Below are 20,572 nucleotides of genomic sequence, written 5' to 3' on the forward strand. Positions count from 1 at the left end.
CAAAGATTTAACAACGAAAAGCCATTTGAACTGGACAGCTTTCACATCGCCGCAGAATGGTAAAGTACATCGTAACAATACAGTTATTGATGTTGACCGATGATTTTATTGCTGATGTTTTGTGTTACAGCTTTATCATCTAACTGTATATTCTTCCTAACAATGTACCTATTGTAAATTGTGTGAAAATAGCAACACTCTATATGTTCTCTCATTGTGGCATCCATGCTCAGTGCTGTTGTCAAATATGACTGACGGTCTCTTTTTTTCAATATTGTGAATTAGACATGACCAATTTCACAAAAATGTTTTTGTTTACTTGTCTTTCACTATGTAGCGACTTTGTATATAGTTGTATTATTTTTTCATCTACTTTTACCTCACTTCACTTGTGGTGTGGCAGCTTCAGCTTTTCATTGCACAAATACTAACATCTCCATAGTCACTTTGTACTATATTTGAAATAAATAAAATAATTCACCTTTACTTACTTTGTTGTTTTTTAATATAACAGATATGGCTTCAACACCAGGTACACTAACCGAAACACAAACTGTGACTATTTCACAAATAACAAACCAAACTAGTGCTACTACTACTCCCACTATCCTAACATTTAGTGAATTTGGAAGTACCGAATTAACTACACAATCAATAATCGAACCTACAACGTCGGAAATCAAAGAATCGATGACACCCTTTACTTCGGCACCTCCAGAGAGAATGACCACCGGAAGCGAACTGTTCACGTCTGTACCCTTAGATAAACAAACCACAACTACCGCTTCTCAACCAGAAACCGTTTACACGAGCAGACCGTTTACGTCTACTGACAAAATGATGACAACAACCGAAAAAACAGATTTAGTTTTTCCCCTAACCACAACGACAGAAAAATTTGTTACGGTAACTCCACAATACCCAGAAACTACGCTTTTTGAAACGAGTACCGAAACTGGAAGTACTACTTCTACGCAGAGCACGACACAATATAGACCGACAGTTACAAGCGAAGAAACAGGAACGTCTACATCATTTGAATATACCGAAACACCACCCACGATTTCTGAAAGAACCACAAAACCCAGTTCAGAAGTACCGACGTCTACGATGTACACGGAAGTGCAGAAAACTACCAAAGCTTATGAGACTTCTACAACGGAAACGATACCTGGACGCGTTACAGAAAAAGAATACACGGAATTACCAACCACGATTGGCGAAACAACTAGAAAAACAACTTCTGAATATGTCACTAGTGCAGAAATAACGGAAAAAACAACAGAAGCAACAGCTGCGCCTGTTACAGTTACATCTATTGGTCAAAAACCTACTACAGAAAAAGAATACACAGAAGTACCAACCACAAGTGGCGAAATAACTGGAAAAACAACTTCTGAATATGTTACTAGTTCAGAAATAACTGAAAAACCAACATCCGTGGTGTATACAGTGACACATGAAGAAACTACAAAACACGAGACGTTAACACCAGAAACAACAGCTGCGACTGTTACATTTACACCTATTGGTAAAGAACCAACTACAGGGGAAGAATACACAGAAGTACCAACCACGATTGGTGAAAGAACTATAACAACAACAACGAGTCCTGAATATGTCACCAGTTCAGAGACGACAGGAACATTTACTGTTACTGGAGAAGCGCAAATGACTGGTGAACCTCATGAGATTCCCACAAAAGAAACTACGATCAGATATACTACCCCTAAAAGTTCTGCAACTGTAACCGCTGGTATTACAAAAGAATTTACGCAAACGTCAAGTACTGAAATGAAACCTGAATACACAGTTACGACAATCAAATCTATCCAAGAAACATCGAAACCAATAACCACTGCAGGTACCACCTCAAAGATAACAACAGAAGAAGTTTTAACACCTCCTACTGTTATTGGTTTACCAGAAACTACAACAGGAAGAGTACCGTTAACACCTGGAGGCACACAACCCTTCACAGAGACGACAGGATTTGTTACTACAAGTACCGCAAGAACTACTGGGTCAGTACCGGAAGGTACATTATCCACAACCTACTTTACAGAAACTACACCAGAAGCAGGACGTACAGAGAGCACTGTGAGTGTGAGGACTCCGAAAGTTGTGTTGAGTACTGAAAAAACTTTGCCAACGGAATACACAACTGAAATAGTGCATACCTACACACCAGAAAAAGTATACACACAGGTTCCATCAACTACAGAAAAATCCTTGGGAACTGTTATGACTGAAGGCACAACTCCTGAAGTTTTAGCACCTGTAACTATTACTGAATTGCCAAAAACATCAGTCAAAGTCGAAACTACGGAGTACACAGTATATACAGAAGCGACTAGAGAAACGTTTTTGACAACGGGAGGGCGCGAAGGTACTACACGGATACCAGTAGAAACTTCCCGAACAGAAAGTACTTCAGGCTTTCCTAGCATCATAACTTCCACAGAGGAAACTTTGTCTACGAAAATAATCGGACAAACTACTCCGGAAATATTAACGACTTCTGGAAAGTCTACAGAATTTTCGAGAAGTACCGATGAGACAACTACGTTTACAACTGGAAAATTAACGCCTGTAACTATAACAGGAATTCCCGAAACCACCACACAATTATTTGTTGAAATAGAAAATGGTACCGAGACAACTGAAGGTAGAACTGTGACAAAAAGTACTCCAGAAGCAATTACGACAGAAAGAACATCAACACAAGCAGTAACTTCAAAAACAGAACAAATTCTGACTCCTGTTACTGTGATCGGATTGCCTGAAGCGACGCCTGAAACCCATACTACAGAAATCTACACTGAAAAATCAACCCTTACTTCACCGACTACTCCTTCTGGAAGTACTGTTTCTAGTACTACAGAAGTACCGACTATAAAAGTTTTTACTCTTCCTAGAGAAACTCACACAACTACAGAACCCGTTTCAACTAAAGGAAGCGACGTTACAACAAAATCGTACGTAACGTTAAGTACTGAGAGCGGTACTCCATCTACACAGCAGCCAAGCAAAGCATCAACTGTTTCTGAATTCACAGATGTTTCCACTATCAAAGTATATACTATTACAGAAGAAGCACAAAAAACTACAGAATTTATTTCAACTTCCCCAAGGACATCGGCTGAAACCGAAAAAATGACGCCGTTTGAAACAACTTCTCCAAAAGTATATGCGACAACACCTTCCGTAAGCAGTGAAGGTACAACATCTGAAAAAACAACTGGTAAACCTTTCACAACTTTGTCGGTACCAACAGGGCATCCGGTAAGTACTGAAACAACAAGCACTTATGGCCAGCGAACTACGGAATACGGAGAAACTACAACCACTCAGGCGACAAAAGAACCAAAAGTACCAATTTCAATTTCAACAGAAGCAACGACGGGTAGTTTTGTTACTCAAACTTCAAGTGAACAATCTATTTATACGACTGGTTATAGTACTCGGAAAGAACTTACAACGGATACTATAATACCGGAAATCGGTAGTACCGAATCTACGTCCAGATTTACTGAAAAAGTGTTAACGACCGTACCACAAAGTACACCCACAGAGCAAACGACGTATACGGAAAAGATTACAAGTACTACTGCAAGGAGTGGAACCGAAGTTCCTGCAACGACAACACAAACTAAAACGGAAACTAAACAAACCACAGAATCTCAAATGATAACTGGTTTCACAAGTGTTGGTACAGACAAAATATATACGTCTGCAATGGTACCTACAACACAGGAGTCATTTAAACCAGAAACAACAACAGAAGAAGAAATAATTTCAACGTCCTATGGGTCTGTTCCTTCTATAACAACAAAAAGTACTGCCGAAACTCGTAAGACATCAAGTACGGAGGAAGGAAATTTTACTCCTACTATGGTACCGACAAAAGAGCAGCCACTTACTCCAGAGATAGTGGTTTCGGAACATACCACGGTGCCCACAAGTACTGAACAAAAATATACGACAACTTACTACCTAACGCAAAGTACACCAGAAATTATTTCAACACAGTATAGTATTCCTTCCGTTGTATCAACTCATAGTACTGAAAGTACTAAAAAGGAATCAGTTACATCATCAAGTTTTATGACAAAACCCGAAACAACTACTCAAGAATTTAAAAGTCCTTCGACTACAGAACATGTGCTCAAACCGGAAACAACGATGTTCGAATATATTACTACCGGTAGAAGTACTGTGCGAGAACCAATAACAACAGTGCCCACAAGTAGTGGAGGCACAGTTAGAATACCTAGTACAGAAGAAATTTATACATCTATGACGAGTATTGAAACAGAAACAACTGTTACAGTACCTAAAAGTACCGAAACAGAACAAACAACGCACAGTACAACCGAGAGCAGAACTACATCAGCGCGTTATAGTACTACCGAACAAACCGTAACACCTCCCAGACAAGATTTTACCACAACACCATCGAGGTACGGTACTGTTACTTCTGTAGCAACTGAAACATCAAGCACGCTGTCGACGCAACCTGGAACCTTTATACCAGAAAAACCAGAAACAACTACAGGATATATTCCTCTGACTAAAATTTCAGAACAAACGACAACTCGATCTGGTACCACACCTTCTGTAACAGGAATCCAAACAGAAGAAACTTTTTCCACGCAACGATATTTGACGACTACAGAATATGAAACTACAATTTCTACACCACGGGTTCCTACAGAGCGTGGTACTACTACAAGTGAAAGAATTTTAACAGAAACAGTGACACCGGAACAAACTGTTAAGACTACAGAAGCAGAACGTACTACAAGACCTTCCGAGGCGAGTTTATCACCTGTAAGTACCGAAAGCAGTACTGTGACAGAAAAGGTACCAAGTAGAGAAACAGAAAAAACAGTAACCCAATACACTACGCCAACTATTAGCCAGTTTACATCATCAGGCAGCTCAGTAGAAACAACCCTCACTTCCACAGAAGGTGGAATAAAGTTCACCACACCAACTGCACCTGAAACTACGAGTACCGAGGAACATACTTCTGTGAAAATAGTACATACAGAGACTACTTATCCTACTAGTAGCATTAGTACTAGAGTACCAACGGCACAGGAAGGTACCTTTACAACCGTTACACCACCAGTTAGTACTGGCACACCTTTTACTTCAGTTAGTAAAACCGTCACAGAGTACACTTCAGCTACTAAAAAAGAATTTGAAATAACGACGAAATCTGGCACTGAATACACTTCGCCTGTTAAAGTCGAAACAGAAACTACTCCTTCGGTAGGCACAGGCACTACTCAGGAATTTACTTCGCCTCCTAAAATTGAAACAAGTTCGTCTAGAGAAGGTACAGGTACTACTGAAGAATTTACCTCAAGACCTAGACCCGAAATTGAAACATCTACGCCTCGATACGAATCCACTGAATTTACTTCTCCAGTAAGGACGTCTGAAGTTACGGAAACTTCAGTACCGTCTAAATTAACCACAGAATCTGAAACGAGTACTAGGTCGTCGTTTGGTACTTCACCAGGTGTCACAACAAGAGAATCAATGTCCACAGAGACAACCATTGAAGAAGAAAAGACAACAGCTTACACTTCTTATACTCTAAATACTGGAGAACCTGGAAAATCGACAGAATTTTCCAGAGTACCAAAAGTTACAGCCGGTACGGAAACATTTAGTGTTACGAGTTCTTCGGAAAGGATAACTGAATATACAAGTTCAGGAATTAGTTCTTATTCACCTACGATCGAAACGACCACACAAAAAGTAACTGAAGGACCTTTCACTATTCTGTCAACAAGTAAAGAGGGACTAACGATGTATCCTCAAATGACTCCTGAATCTTTCGTAACAGGGACTACAACCAAGCCAAACGTCACGATTGAAACTACAACTAAAGAAAAATTGACGGAGAAACCAACCAGTAGTTCTTCTCAGATACCGATAACTGAAGAAGTTACCGTTCCGCCAGAACCAGAAATACCGTACACCAAGGAGCATACTATCCCTGTGGTGGTTATTGGAGTAGAAACCACTCCTATGACTACAGCTCATAAAACACCAATTACACCTGTTACAATGCAGCCGTTTACAGAAAAAACTACACAAAGAATTGAAACCTCGACTTCTTTTGGAGGTACATTAACTGAAGAAACTGTTTTACCAATAGCGACTACTTTAGAGTCTATAACGTCTTTTGTACCGGAAGTTACGGGAACTTCTGCCGTTAGTGTGGAAAATGTAACTTTGCCAACTTTTGTTTCGGTTACGATACCTGAGGTGAGTTCAACAGAAACATCGATTCAAAATACAACGGATCAAATAGGTACAACACTCAGAACTGTAAGTACGTCAAGCGAAACAATATCTCATTTTACTGAAAACGTAACAATAGAAGTACAGAAAACAACAACAATGATTCCTGCCGAACATATAACTACTTCTGAACAAATTTATACTACGACAAACATAAAAGAAAGCACCACGGGTGCTACAATTACAGCTGCTGCTACTGGAAAAACAACTTTTAAACCTACTAGTCCAGAAACTGGAGCTACATTTACATATACAAGTCTGGAATCCGAAGGTACCACAAGTCCGTCTAGAGAAACTGGGGCTACAATTAGTACTAAAGCTTCTACCTCTGAAGCGACAACGCAAGAAGGTTATACAAGAACCAGTTCTGTGAGTACTACAGGCTTTACTACAAGTAGTACGGAGCAAGGTTTTACAAGTCCGTTTAAAGAAACAGGAACGACAACGAGTACGTCAGGTTTTAGTTCTGAAGCAACAACACAAGAAGCTTATACAAGCATTCCTGTGAGTACGACAGGGTTTACGACAAGCAGCACGGAGCAAGGTATTACAAGTCCGTTTAAAGAAACAGGAACGACAAAAAGTACTTCAGGTTTTACTCCTGAGGCAACAACACAAGAAGTTTATACAAGAACGATCCCTGTGAGTTCGACAGGTTTTACGACAAGTAGTACAGAGCAAGGTATTACAAGTCCGTTTAAAGAAACAGGAACGATGACTAGTACTGCAGGTTTTACGACAAAGAGTACTTCAGGTTTTAGTTCTGAAGCGACAACACAAGAAGCTTATACAAGGATTCCTGTGAGTACGACAGGGTTTACGACAAGCAGCACGGAACAAGGTATTACAAGTCCGTTTAAAGAAACAGGAACGACGACTAGTACTTCAGGTTTTACGACAAGTAGCACGGAACAAGGTTTTACAAGTCCGTTTAAAGAAACAGGAACGACAAGGAGTACTTCAGGTTTTACCTTCGAAGCGACAACGCAAGAAGGTTATACAAGAACCATTCCGGCCAGTACTACAGGATTTAGGACAAGTAGTACGGAGCAAGGTATTACAAGTCCGTTTAAAGAAACAGGAACGACAAAAAGTACTTCAGGTTTTACTCCTGAGGCAACAACACAAGAAGTTTATACAAGAACGATCCCTGTGAGTTCGACAAGTTTTACGATAAGTAGTACTGAACAAGGTATTACAACCCCATTTAAAGAAACGGGAACGACAAAGAGTACTTCAGATTTTACCTCTGAAGCGACAACGCAAGAAGGTTATACAAGAACCATTCCGGCCAGTACTACAGGATTTAAGACAAGTAGTACGGAGCAAGGTATTACAAGTCCGTTTAAAGAAACAGGAACGACAAAAAGTACTTCAGGTTTTACTCCTGAGGCAACAACACAAGAAGTTTATACAAGAACGATCCCTGTGAGTTCGACAGGTTTTACGACAAGTAGTACAGAGCAAGGTATTACAAGTCCGTTTAAAGAAACAGGAACGACAAAAAGTACTTCAGGTTTTACTCCTGAGGCAACAACACAAGAAGCTTATACCAGCATTCCTGTGAGTACGACAGGTTTCACGACAAGCAGCACGGAACAAGGTATTACAAGTACGTTTAAAGAAACAGGAACGACAAAGAGTACTTCAGGTTTTACCTCTGAAGCGACAACACAAGAAGCTTATACAAGAAGCAGTGCTGTGAGTACGACAAGCAGCACGGAACAAGGTACTACACCTCCATTTAAAGAAACGGGAACTACAATTCGTACTTCAGGTTTTACTCCTGAGGCAACAACACAAGAAGTTTATACAAGAACGATCCCTGTGAGTACGACAGGTTTTACGATAAGTAGTATTACAAGCCCGTTTAAAGAAACGGGAACGACAAAGAGTACTTCAGAGTTTACTTCTGAAGTGACAACACAAGAAGCTTATACCGGAAGCATTTCTGTGGGTACGACAAGCAGCACGGAACAAGGTACTACAAGTCCATTTAAAGAAACGGGAACTACAATTCGTACTTCGGGTTTTACTCCTGAAGCAACAACACAAGAAGTTTATACAAGAACGATCCCTGTGAGTATGACAGGCTTTACGACAAGCAGCACGGAACAAGGTACTACAAGTCCGTTTAAAGAACCTGGAGCTACAACTATTTCTTCTGGTTTTACTGCTGAAGCAACAACCCAGGAAACTGATACAAAAATCGTTCCTGTGACTACGCCTGGCTTTACGAAAAGTAGTACGGAACAAGGTACTACAGGTCCGTTTAGAGAAACGGGAGTCCCAAGTAGTACTTCAACTACGTCTCAAGCAACAACACAAGAAGTTTACACAAAAACTACCCTCGAAAGTGAGACAGGTTTTACAACAAGCGGTGCAGAGCAGGGTACTACAACTCCATTTAAAGAAACTGGAACGACAGTTAGTTCTTCCGTTATTACCTCTGAAGGAACAACACAAGAATCTTATGGAAAAACCACTGCGAGTACGACAGGTTTTACAACTGGAGGATTCACGGGAAGATCTTCAGAAGGTTATACGCCGTACGAAACAACGAGTGTCGTTTCTACTTTAAGTTCTGAAGCTCGTACTGCAAGTACTGTAAAAGTCAGTACTGTGGGTGAAACTTTGGCGACTACGATGCCAACGGTAATTCCTACAAGTCCTATACCCATCGATACCTACACAGATCGAACCACTAACCTCACAGTAACCTGTAACACAGACCTGGACTGTCAGGCGTACGAAACGTGTCTATGCCAGCAATGTGTTAACGTTTGTGCGATCGGTGGTCGTTGCGCTATAAACGCAATATGTACGCCTGAAAACCACACGGCGATCTGCATGTGTCCGCCGGCATACTCAGGAGATCCAAAGAGGAATTGCTTACAAGGTATAAGCCACAAGTTAATCGCCCCCGAAAATACGAGTTCCCGAGTAAAATCGGCCTCTTTTGTATTATATAGCCCATCTTGTAAATTGAACTAATTGCACCAAATTGATTTTCAAAAAGTAATAGCATGCTATTTTAATTTTTGGTTTGAGGTAACTTGTAAATATTTATTTTGTCGATGACGACCTTAATCGAGTGACGTTGCCTTCTAACTCTTGCAAACCTCATTTGGTGTGTTTATAATATATTAATATCTAACTCTCTACTAGAACCACCTCATTCAAAAGCACCTAAACCGTGCGAATCAGATATGGACTGTCTCGAAAGCGAGGCTTGTTACATGTCGCTGTGCGAAGATCCTTGTGCATTTACTAACGCCTGTGCAAAAACTGCTAAGTGTCAAGTGAAAATGCACAGGCCTATATGTACATGTCCGATGGGATACGAAGGAAATCCTGCGATTAAATGCTTCAAGTCCCCAACAAGTAAGATAACATTTAACTTTCCCATGTAAATAAATAAGGTTTACGTGATTAATTTGGAATTAAATTAAATCAGTAATCAACAACATAACAGTTAAACTAATCAACAAAATTGTTCGATATGTAAATTGGCTGTAATTTTGTGAATAGTGTGAATACCAGTTAGAATAGCCCTTCTTCTTCTTACTTTGTTCTTTGCACCCTTTTTCCTAGTGAGTTGCACCAACAACAACGATTGTCCCTTGACCGAAGCCTGCATCGGGCACGCATGTCAAAGACCATGCGATGTACACAACCCGTGTGCCCATAACGCCGTCTGCGTCAACACCAACCACGGCTCTGACTGTAGTTGTGCGGAAGGCTACCAAGGAAACGGTTACGTTGGCTGCGTGCCAGGTAAAATTATCCGCAACCCCCAAGCCAACCGAATTCACACAGTAATTCTAGTTCACGACTACAAACCCATCTGCCAATACAACGAAGACTGCCCACCTAACAAACTCTGCGACAGACTCAACAGAATATGTATCAACCCCTGCTTCGACGATTCCTGCGGCGAAAACGCCGAGTGTCTACCCAAAGATCACGGAATCGAATGCCGATGCCTCCCCGGATACCAAGGAAACCCGTACACTCTCTGCGACCAAGTCCTCGGCTGTAGATCCGACCGCGATTGCTCATCGAACGAAGCCTGCATCAACGGCCGCTGCGGTTCCCCTTGTCGCTGTGGCCACTACGCCGTCTGCGAAGTCCTCAACCATAAACCGACCTGTAAGTGCCCACCAGGATACCAAGGAAATCCGGCAACCGGATGTCAACCACCCACCAACCCTTGTGACCCTAACCCCTGCGGTTTGCACGCCCAATGCGAAGTCGATAAAGGGAGCGCTGTTTGCTTCTGCCCTAAAGGTCTAACCGGAAATCCGTTTGTTAGTTGCAGTAAGTGAACGACAATTACCGACATTTACTTGTTACGATTACTTTGTTTGCAGTTCCTGAAGGAGATGAGTGTTCTCCAAACCCTTGTGGACCCAATTCTGGTTGTAGGGTAGTCGGTGGTAAAGCCGTTTGCTTCTGTTTACCTGAATACGAAGGAACGCCTCCTCAAGTTCCGTGTGCCTTACCTGCGAACCCCTGTAACCCGTCTCCCTGCGGACCCAACACCCAATGTACTATTTTGGGCAGTGGTTTTGCCAAGTGCACTTGTCTCCCGGGTTATTTGGAGAGCCCCAATACCATCCGAGGTTGTATCGAGGCGAAAAACCCTTGCGAACCCAATATCTGCGGTCAAGGTGCTCTTTGCGATCCCTTACGGGAACCCGTCTGCTACTGTCCTTTAGGCAAATCCGGAAACCCTTATAGAGTATGTACTGAACCCACTGTGGCTCCTATGTTGTGCTCTCCCGGACCCTGTGGTCTAAATTCCGACTGTTACGTTTCAAACAACCAAGAACAGTGTTACTGCAGAGCAGGTTTCATCGGTGATCCTTACTCAGGTTGTAGACTCCAACCTCCTAGTCCTTGCGTACCCAACCCATGTGGGCCGGGAGCTCAATGCACCGTTTCGCCCGACGGAAAGTCCATGTGTCGCTGTCCAGACGGCATGGGAGGTGATCCTACAGGACCGGCTGGCTGCCACGGATACGAATGTGTAGTCGATGATAATTGCGCCGACCATCAAGCTTGCATGGGTTATAGATGTCGTGACCCGTGTCCGGGTTCTTGTGGGGTTAACGCCAACTGTCGAGTGGAAAAACATCATCCTGTTTGCACCTGCGAACCCAATTTCACCGGAAATCCAGTCATTAGGTGCTTCCCCATTCCGCCACGCACGCCCGATAGGAACCCATGTTTGCCAAGTCCTTGCGGGTTGAACACCCTCTGCCAAGTCGTAGGAAGTCGTGCTGTTTGCTCGTGTTTGCCTGATTTTCAAGGAGATCCACAGTTTGGGTGTCGCCCAGAGTGTGTTCTGAACTCCGACTGTCCTATTAATAAAGCTTGTTTGGAACGACACTGTGTGGATCCTTGCACTATTAACAACCTGTGTGGAATCCACGCTATTTGTCAAGTTCGGGATCATACTGCTACTTGTATTTGTCCCGAAGGATACATGGGAGATCCTTTCTATCAATGTTTGCCGACTCCTCCGGTTTCTCCAATCGCCAATGTTTCTAAACCGTGTTTACCATCACCGTGTGGGACTACCATGGAATGTAACAACTACGGTGGACAAGTGGCTATTTGTGACCCTTGTTTGGGTCCTGACGCTCCTTACAACCCCCAATGTAGACCAGAATGTTTAACCAACGCCGACTGTCCTTTCAACAGAGCTTGTCTAGGATTTACTTGTGCAGACCCTTGTCCTGGATCTTGTGGAGTGAATGCTTTGTGTACTGTCGTTAGTCACACGCCGGTTTGTAGTTGTCCCCAAGGCCTCATCGGGAACCCATTCGAACACTGTTCCACCCCCACAAGTAAGTACTTTCAAATGTAGAAATCTCAGTACATAAATGTGTTTTTCCAGAACCCATCGACCGAATCGACACTTGTGAAAACGTCAGATGTGGTGCGAACGCTGATTGCAAACAACAGCAACGTGCCTTGTCATGCGTTTGCAAAAAAGGCTTCTTTGGCAACCCCTGGATCGCTTGCAGACCCGAGTGTGTGATAAACCCCGACTGTTCTCTCGACAAAGCGTGCATCAACAGCAAATGCGTAGACCCGTGTGCTGGCGTCTGCGGTGTAGGCGCTCAGTGTGAAGCCATAAACCACATCCCTATATGTTTCTGTCCACCTCAACACACTGGAGACCCCTTCGTTAACTGTTATCCGTACAAACCACCAGCACCACCACTGGTAGTCGTTCCCGGCAATCCATGCGATCCTTCTCCATGTGGTCCCTACAGCAGATGTCTCGTCTCGTCTCAAGGTTTCGCCACTTGCTCGTGCCTTCCAAATTATCACGGTGCACCACCTGCTTGCAAACCTGAATGTATCGTCAGTTCCGAGTGTCCCCAAACCCGAGCTTGCATCAACCAGAAATGTACTGACCCTTGTCCTGGAACGTGCGGCAATAACGCCATCTGTACGGTGATCAACCACAATCCCATCTGTAGTTGTCCACCGGGACAACAAGGCGATCCGTTCGTTAACTGCTACGCTACAACAGTAACCGAAGAACCCAGAATACCACTGAACCCTTGTAGTCCATCTCCGTGTGGACCTAATTCAATCTGTCAAGTCAAAAATAACCGACCGGTTTGCTCTTGCAGTCCAAACTATAGCGGTAGCCCTCCGTACTGTCGCCCGGAATGCGTCATCAGTCAAGAATGTCCAAAGAACAAAGCATGCGTGAAAGAAAAATGTGTTGACCCTTGTATCAACACTTGTGGTCAAAACGCAAAATGTGATGTAGTCAGTCACACTCCGTTCTGTAGTTGCTTGTCTGGCTACGAAGGTGACGCTTTCGTGGGTTGTTCAAAGGTTATAGTCGTTCCTAAAGATCCCTGCAATCCTTCTCCGTGTGGAGGGAACGCTCAATGTACGGTATTGAACGGGGCTGCTAGATGCAGTTGCATTCCACCATACATCGGCAATCCTTACGCCGGTGGATGCAGACCTGAGTGTACCATCAACGCCGACTGTCCGAGTCATTTAGCTTGTTTGAGTCAACACTGTAGGAATCCATGTCAAGGCCTGTGCGGAGCAAGAGCCGAATGTAACGTTGTCAATCACGTCCCGGTTTGTGTGTGTGCTAGAGGACTTGTAGGAAATCCGTTTACTTCTTGCCGTGAAGCAATACCAGAACGTAAGTATTCACTACAAAATTTGTGAATCTTGTTTGTTAAGATTTATGTCAATAGCACCCAAAAACCCATGTGAACCGTCTCCGTGTGGCCCGAACAGCGTCTGTCGTGTTAGGAACAACCAAGCGGTGTGTTCGTGTCAACTGGGTTATTTCGGATCACCACCACTCTGCAGACCCGAATGTCTAGTCAGCTCGGAATGTAGTCAACACACAGCTTGTATTAACCAGAAGTGTCAAGACCCGTGCCCTGGCGCCTGTGGATTTAACGCTCGCTGTCAAGTAGTCAATCACAACCCGATTTGTAGTTGTCCTTCCAATTATATAGGAGACCCATTCGTGCAATGTAACAGAGAAGGTATAAGCGCGTGTTTTTTTGTCTTGCACGATTCTATCAAACATGTTTGTTTAGAACCCAAAGTACAGCCACCAACGAAAATCACCCCATGTATTCCATCACCGTGTGGTTCTAACGCCGAGTGTCGACCAGTCGGAGATCGCCCTGTATGTTCCTGTCTTCCTGGAATGTTGGGTGCGCCTCCAAATTGTCGCCCCGAGTGTGTCATCAACCAAGATTGTCCCTCACATCTCGCGTGTGTTAATAATAAATGTAAAGATCCGTGTGCGGGTTCGTGTGGATATAACGCTCAGTGTACCGTGTTTAACCACCAGCCAACTTGTAACTGCCTTTCTGGATTCGAAGGAGATCCGTTCTCTGGTTGTAGCCCCGTGCAAGGTAAGTACCTTACGATGATTTTAAATCTTCGTCTTTTCTTCTACTCTTTACTGTATCTTTTATCTTTTTATAGTTATTGATATTCCTCGAAATCCGTGCAACCCCTCGCCTTGTGGGGCTAACGCTATTTGTAAAGAACGAAACGGTGCGGGTTCTTGCACTTGCGTAAAGAACTACTTTGGTGACCCTTATGCCGGATGTAGACCCGAATGTGTTATGAATACTGATTGTCCCCACGACAAAGCATGTTTAGCTATGAAGTGTCGAGACCCTTGCCCAGGTAGTTGCGGCCTAAACGCAGAATGTAAAGTTATAAATCACAATCCGCAATGTTACTGTCTCCCTGGATTTACTGGAAACGCGTTGACTCTATGTCGAGAAGTTCCAGCCAGTAAGACACCACAACCCTCAAAGACCCACCCCTTAATCTCTATTTCTTTAGTCACTGACGAAGAACCTAGGAGAAACCCTTGCGTGCCGTCCCCTTGTGGCCCCTACAGTATTTGTAGAGTGCAAAATGACAGACCCGTATGTTCTTGTTCTTCTGGTTATTTAGGCGCGCCACCCAATTGCAGACCGGAGTGTCTAGTCAACTCGGAATGTCCCTTAGACAAAGCATGCTACAAACAAAAATGCATTGACCCTTGTCCCGGAACTTGCGGTTTTAACGCGAGATGTAAAGTGGTGAACCACAATCCCATCTGTAGCTGTCCTTCGGGATATGTGGGTGATCCCTTCAGTAGATGTACTTTAGAAATCAGTAAGACTACCACTATCTTTCTGTACTCTTTTGCATGTAGCTTTTTCTAGAACCGCCAGTAGTAGAGATACAAAACCCTTGCAGACCATCCCCTTGCGGTTTATTCTCCGAATGCCGTGTCCGAGATAATCGGCCAGTTTGTTCCTGCTTGCCGAATTACTACGGCCAACCACCCAACTGTAGACCCGAATGTGTCGTTAACTCTGACTGTGCTGCGACCAAAGCATGCCAAAACGAGAGATGTCGCGATCCGTGCCCCGGTTCTTGCGGCGCAAGCGCAGAATGTAGAACAATCAATCACTCTCCAGTTTGTTATTGCTTGCAAGGATTTACCGGCGATCCTTTCTCGGGATGCCACCAAAGTAAGATAACTTTAACCCTAAAACTGTTAAAATCTGACGCCACGACGATCTTGCAGTTGTGGCCATCGAAGAAGCTAGACACCCTTGCAATCCGTCACCATGTGGAAGTAACGCCATTTGTCGCGAACAGAACGGCGCAGGATCGTGCGCTTGCATACAAGACTATTTCGGTGACCCTTACGCAGGTTGTAGACCCGAGTGTGTGACAAACTCAGACTGTCCACGGGATAGAGCTTGCGTTAATAACAAATGCAAGGATCCTTGTCCAGGGACGTGCGGATTGAATGCTGAATGTAGAGTTTACAACCACGCACCAACATGCAACTGCTTGTCAGGATACACTGGAAACGCTTTGCGATCATGTCACCTTCCGCCTCCACCTCTGCCTTGTAAGAACTCTTTCTAATCTGTTTTTCTTTACTTTTTTTTTCACTTTTCTGTAGCACCACCGGAACAGGAACTCAATCCATGTCAGCCATCACCTTGCGGACCATACAGTCAATGCAGGGTTTCTAACGGGCATGCAGTCTGTTCTTGTCAGTCTAGTTACATAGGGACACCTCCCTCTTGCAGACCCGAATGCACGGTCAGCACAGACTGCATGCAGGATAGAGCTTGCATTAATCAAAAATGTCGCGACCCTTGTCCCGGCACGTGCGGATTAAACGCGAGATGTAATGTAGTTAATCACAACCCTATCTGTAGCTGCTCGCCTGGATTCGAAGGAGATCCTTTCGTCAGATGCATTAAAACAGAACGTAAGCCTCTCTCTACTTACCTTTACTGTCTCTATGTTCTCTTTCTTCATCTAGGACGACCTGTGGTCGAACCCAGCGGAAACCCTTGCGTTCCTTCGCCTTGCGGCCCTAACTCTCAATGCAGAGTCGTGGGTACACAAGCCGCATGTTCCTGTTTACCAAACTATATCGGTCGCTCGCCTAACTGCCGCCCAGAATGTACCATAAACGCGGAATGCCCCAGCAATTTAGCTTGCATTAACGAAAAGTGTCGCGATCCTTGTCCCGGTTCCTGTGGAGTTCAAACTACTTGCGTTGTCGTCAACCACTCACCCGTGTGTCAGTGCCAGGTTGGTTTTACCGGTGATCCGTTCGCTGGTTGCTCTCAAATACCTCCAAGGCCAACCCAACCCGAAATTATTAACCCTTGTAATCCGTCACCTTGCGGTGCCAACGCCGTTTGCAAAGAACGTAACAACGCGGGATCGTGTACTTGTTTACCGGAATATTTCGGAGACCCGTACTCGGGTTGCAGACCGGAGTGTGTCATCAACACCGACTGCTCTCGCGATAAAGCTTGCATCAACAACAAATGTAAAAATCCTTGTCCAGGAACATGCGGTTTGAACGCGGAATGCAGGGTCGCTAATCACGCTCCATCTTGCTCTTGCCTAGTCGGATACACAGGAAACCCGGCTGTTGCATGCCACCTACCGCAGCCTAGTACGTATTCTCTCTGTCTTTTACTCTTGTACTACTTTCTTTTCGTCTAGTTTTGCATGAAGAACCAAAGACTCAACCTTGCCAGCCTTCACCTTGCGGACCCTACAGTCAGTGTCGAGTAGTGAATGGGCACGCAGTATGTTCCTGTCAAGCGAACTATATCGGATCGCCACCGATGTGTAAACCCGAGTGCATGATTTCAGCCGACTGCCAGTTAGACAAAGCTTGTATAAACACCAAATGCCAAGACCCGTGCCCAGGCACTTGCGGTCTTAACGCGAGATGTCAAGTTGTAAATCATAACCCCATTTGTAGTTGCCCTACAGGTTTTTCAGGAGACCCGTTTGTGCGCTGTGTGCAAGAACAACGTAAGCTTCTTTTTCCATCTACCTTCACTCTCTAACTTCATTTCTTCAGCTGTAGAACGACCCAAACCGCCAGAAAACCCGTGCGTCCCTTCACCTTGTGGCCCCAACTCTCAATGTAGAATAATCGGCAACACCCCCGCGTGTTCATGTCTACAAAACTACATCGGCCGCCCTCCCAACTGTCGCCCAGAATGTACCATTAACTCCGAATGCCCCAGTAATCGCGCCTGCCAAAACGAGCGTTGCGTTGATCCTTGTCCCGGGTCGTGTGGAGCTTTCGCGGACTGCGTCGTCATAACTCACAGATCAGTTTGTTCGTGTAAAACTGGCTACACCGGCGATCCTTTCGCCGGCTGTAACCTCATTCCTAGTAAGACGATCCCTGAGTTTGAATTTCCCCGCTCATGCGACCAATGTTTCAGTCCAACAACCCGTCGAAGAACCACGAAACCCTTGCAACCCTTCACCTTGCGGCGCTAACGCCGAATGCAAAGAACGAAACGGTGCGGGTTCTTGCAGTTGCTTGCCTGAGTATTTCGGAGATCCTTATAGTGGCTGCAGACCCGAATGTGTTACCAATTCGGACTGCCCTAGAGACAAAGCTTGCACGAATAATAAATGTAGAGATCCATGTCCAGGAATCTGTGGACTTAACGCAGAATGTAGGGTTAGTAATCACGCGCCGTCGTGCTTCTGTTTAACAGGATACACAGGAAACCCGCAAGTTTCTTGTCATCTTCCACCTCCTAGTAAGACTTTTTAACACTAATTAGGAGATTTTTTAACCTTGTTGTTTAAGAACCGGAACAACCAAGGGGTAACCCTTGCGTGCCTTCACCTTGTGGACCGTATAGTAATTGCAAAGTTGTAAACGATCACGCGGTATGCTCTTGTCAAACTAATTATATCGGCGCTCCGCCTTCTTGTAAACCGGAGTGTATGGTGAGCACTGACTGCCCGCAGAATCGTGCTTGTATAAACACCAAATGTCAAGATCCTTGTCCCGGTACCTGTGGAATTAACGCGCGTTGTCAAATTGTCAACCACAACCCGATTTGTAGTTGTCCTACTAACTACATCGGCGATCCTTTCGTTAGGTGCATTTTGCAAACGAGTAAGAATTTTCCCCTTTTTCTATAATGTCTCTGCTACTGTGACACTTTTTAGAACCTGAACCACCTACACCTACTGGCAATCCTTGCGTACCATCTCCTTGTGGATTAAACTCTCAATGCAGAGTCATCGGCAGCCAGGCTGCTTGTTCGTGTTTACCGAACTACATCGGACGTTCTCCTAACTGTAGACCTGAGTGTACTATCAATGCTGAATGTCCCGGAAATTTAGCTTGTCAGAACGAGAAATGTAAAGACCCTTGTCCGGGATCCTGCGGTTCTAGCACAACGTGTACCGTCCTTAAACATTCACCGGTTTGTGTTTGCGTGTCTGGATACACTGGTGATCCCTTCACCGGATGCTCTCCCATACCGCCTCGTAAGATTCCCCACTCTAATGAAACTTCTTTACCTTCAAAACTATACTTTTCATATCTTTTAGCTGCTCCTGTCACTGAAAGACCCACCAACCCATGTAACCCATCACCTTGTGGTGCTAACGCTGTATGTAAAGAAAGAAACGGAGCTGGATCGTGTGCGTGCTTGCCCGAATATTTCGGCGACCCGTATAGCGGCTGTCGACCAGAATGTGTTACCAATTCAGACTGCGATCGCAGCAGAGCTTGTGTCAATAACAAGTGTGTCGATCCTTGTCCGGGTACCTGTGGAATAAACGCAGAATGCAGAGTAGTCAATCATGCTCCTTCCTGTTCTTGTATACCTGGATACACCGGAGAACCTCTACGAATTTGTAACCTCGTACAACCTAGTAAGATATCCAGCTTTCATATCCTACCAGATACAAGTGTCTTTTTTGCTATAGTTGAAGAAGAACCTCCTCAGAACCCTTGCCAACCGTCACCCTGCGGTCCCTACAGTCAATGTCGCGAAATAAATAACCACGCAGTTTGCTCCTGTCAACAAAACTACATTGGAACGCCGCCCATGTGTAGACCCGAATGTATCGTTAGTTCAGAATGTCCGCAAGACAAAGCTTGTTCTAATCAAAAGTGTTTGAATCCTTGTCGAGCCGGAGCGACACCTTGCGGTCAGAACGCAGACTGTCGAGTCGTAAACCACAATCCCATCTGCAGCTGTATACTTGGCTTTACTGGAGATCCTTTCACTCGTTGCTCTAAAGTTGAACGTATGTCTACTCTCTCTAACTGTTCTGTTCTATATTTCTTTTCATTTCAGTACCTCCACCTCCAAGGAATGACACAAACCCTTGCATACCTTCACCGTGTGGACCAAATTCACAATGTAGAGTCATTGGTACTCAACCTGCATGTTCTTGTTTACAAAACTATGTCGGCCGCCCACCGAACTGTAGGCCCGAGTGTATTAACGATTCCGAATGTCCAAACTATAAATCTTGTAAAAACGAGCGATGCGTAGATCCATGTCCGGGTACTTGCGGTACCAACGCACAGTGTACCGTTGTCAATCACAGCCCGGTCTGCTCTTGCTTCTCAGGCTATACTGGCGATCCTTTCTTTTCTTGTACACTGCCAATTTCACCATGTAAGAAACTTTCTATTACCGTCACCGCTTCAAAAAATTCACCCAATGTAACTAATCACGAAATTTCAGCAACGGAAAGAACTCCGCCCACAACACCGTGCTTCCCATCACCCTGCGGCCCGAACGCAGAATGTCGCGAGAAAAACGGTGCGGGTGCTTGCATCTGCCCTCCGGGATACTTCGGCGACCCATACGACAACACCAGAGGCTGCCACCGCGAATGCGAAATCAACACCGACTGCTCGCCGACCCTTGCCTGCGTCGCCTACAAATGCGTCGACCCGTGCATCGGAACCTGCGGAACGTACGCTGAATGCCGCGTCAAAGACCACGTACCCACATGCAACTGCCCCGCCGGTTTCACCGGCGACCCGTTCTTCCAGTGTAGAGAAGTCATTCCAGAACCGCCGCGACGTCCCGAAAATCCATGTATTCCTTCGCCTTGTGGACCAAACAGCCAATGTAGGAACGTCAACGATCAAGGAGTGTGTTCTTGTCTACCCAACTTCATCGGAACCCCTCCGAGTTGCCGCCCCGAATGTGTCGTCAGTTCAGAATGCTCTTCAGATAAGGCGTGCATCAACCAGAAATGTCGGGATCCTTGTCCTAATACGTGCGGTCTAGGCGCTCAATGCAGTACTCGAAACCACAGCCCCATTTGTGCTTGTCCTCCAGGATTCACGGGAGATCCGTTTGCGAAGTGCACACCACAAGGTAGGTTTTTTAACAAGTTTGTGGAT

The 20,572-nt window shown here is 44.7% G+C and overlaps 1 protein-coding gene across 1 annotated transcript in view; it reads left to right on the top strand.

Moving 5' to 3' along the window:
* The window catches only part of LOC135136599 (uncharacterized), a 105,526-nt gene that overhangs the window by 46,789 nt on the left and 38,165 nt on the right, over positions 1-20,572 (top strand). The window contains exons 25-46 of the mRNA XM_064065957.1: positions 515-9,223; positions 9,493-9,708; positions 9,919-10,101; positions 10,153-10,644; positions 10,698-12,179; positions 12,230-13,513; positions 13,569-13,868; positions 13,923-14,246; positions 14,320-15,006; positions 15,057-15,368; positions 15,425-15,757; positions 15,812-16,126; positions 16,181-16,828; positions 16,879-17,196; positions 17,246-17,566; positions 17,619-17,945; positions 17,996-18,310; positions 18,364-18,687; positions 18,751-19,077; positions 19,132-19,455; positions 19,506-19,832; positions 19,902-20,546. Coding sequence (XP_063922027.1) covers positions 515-9,223; positions 9,493-9,708; positions 9,919-10,101; positions 10,153-10,644; positions 10,698-12,179; positions 12,230-13,513; positions 13,569-13,868; positions 13,923-14,246; positions 14,320-15,006; positions 15,057-15,368; positions 15,425-15,757; positions 15,812-16,126; positions 16,181-16,828; positions 16,879-17,196; positions 17,246-17,566; positions 17,619-17,945; positions 17,996-18,310; positions 18,364-18,687; positions 18,751-19,077; positions 19,132-19,455; positions 19,506-19,832; positions 19,902-20,546 — 18,513 coding nt within the window. The remainder of the gene's footprint in view (positions 1-514; positions 9,224-9,492; positions 9,709-9,918; positions 10,102-10,152; positions 10,645-10,697; positions 12,180-12,229; positions 13,514-13,568; positions 13,869-13,922; positions 14,247-14,319; positions 15,007-15,056; positions 15,369-15,424; positions 15,758-15,811; positions 16,127-16,180; positions 16,829-16,878; positions 17,197-17,245; positions 17,567-17,618; positions 17,946-17,995; positions 18,311-18,363; positions 18,688-18,750; positions 19,078-19,131; positions 19,456-19,505; positions 19,833-19,901; positions 20,547-20,572) is intronic.

The sequence above is a fragment of the Zophobas morio genome, unplaced genomic scaffold, assembly GCF_036711695.1.
Source record: "Zophobas morio isolate AGI-343-1 ecotype UQ-CSIRO unplaced genomic scaffold, CSIRO_AGI_Zmor_V1 ptg000026l, whole genome shotgun sequence".
Lineage (NCBI taxonomy): Eukaryota > Metazoa > Arthropoda > Insecta > Coleoptera > Tenebrionidae > Zophobas > Zophobas morio.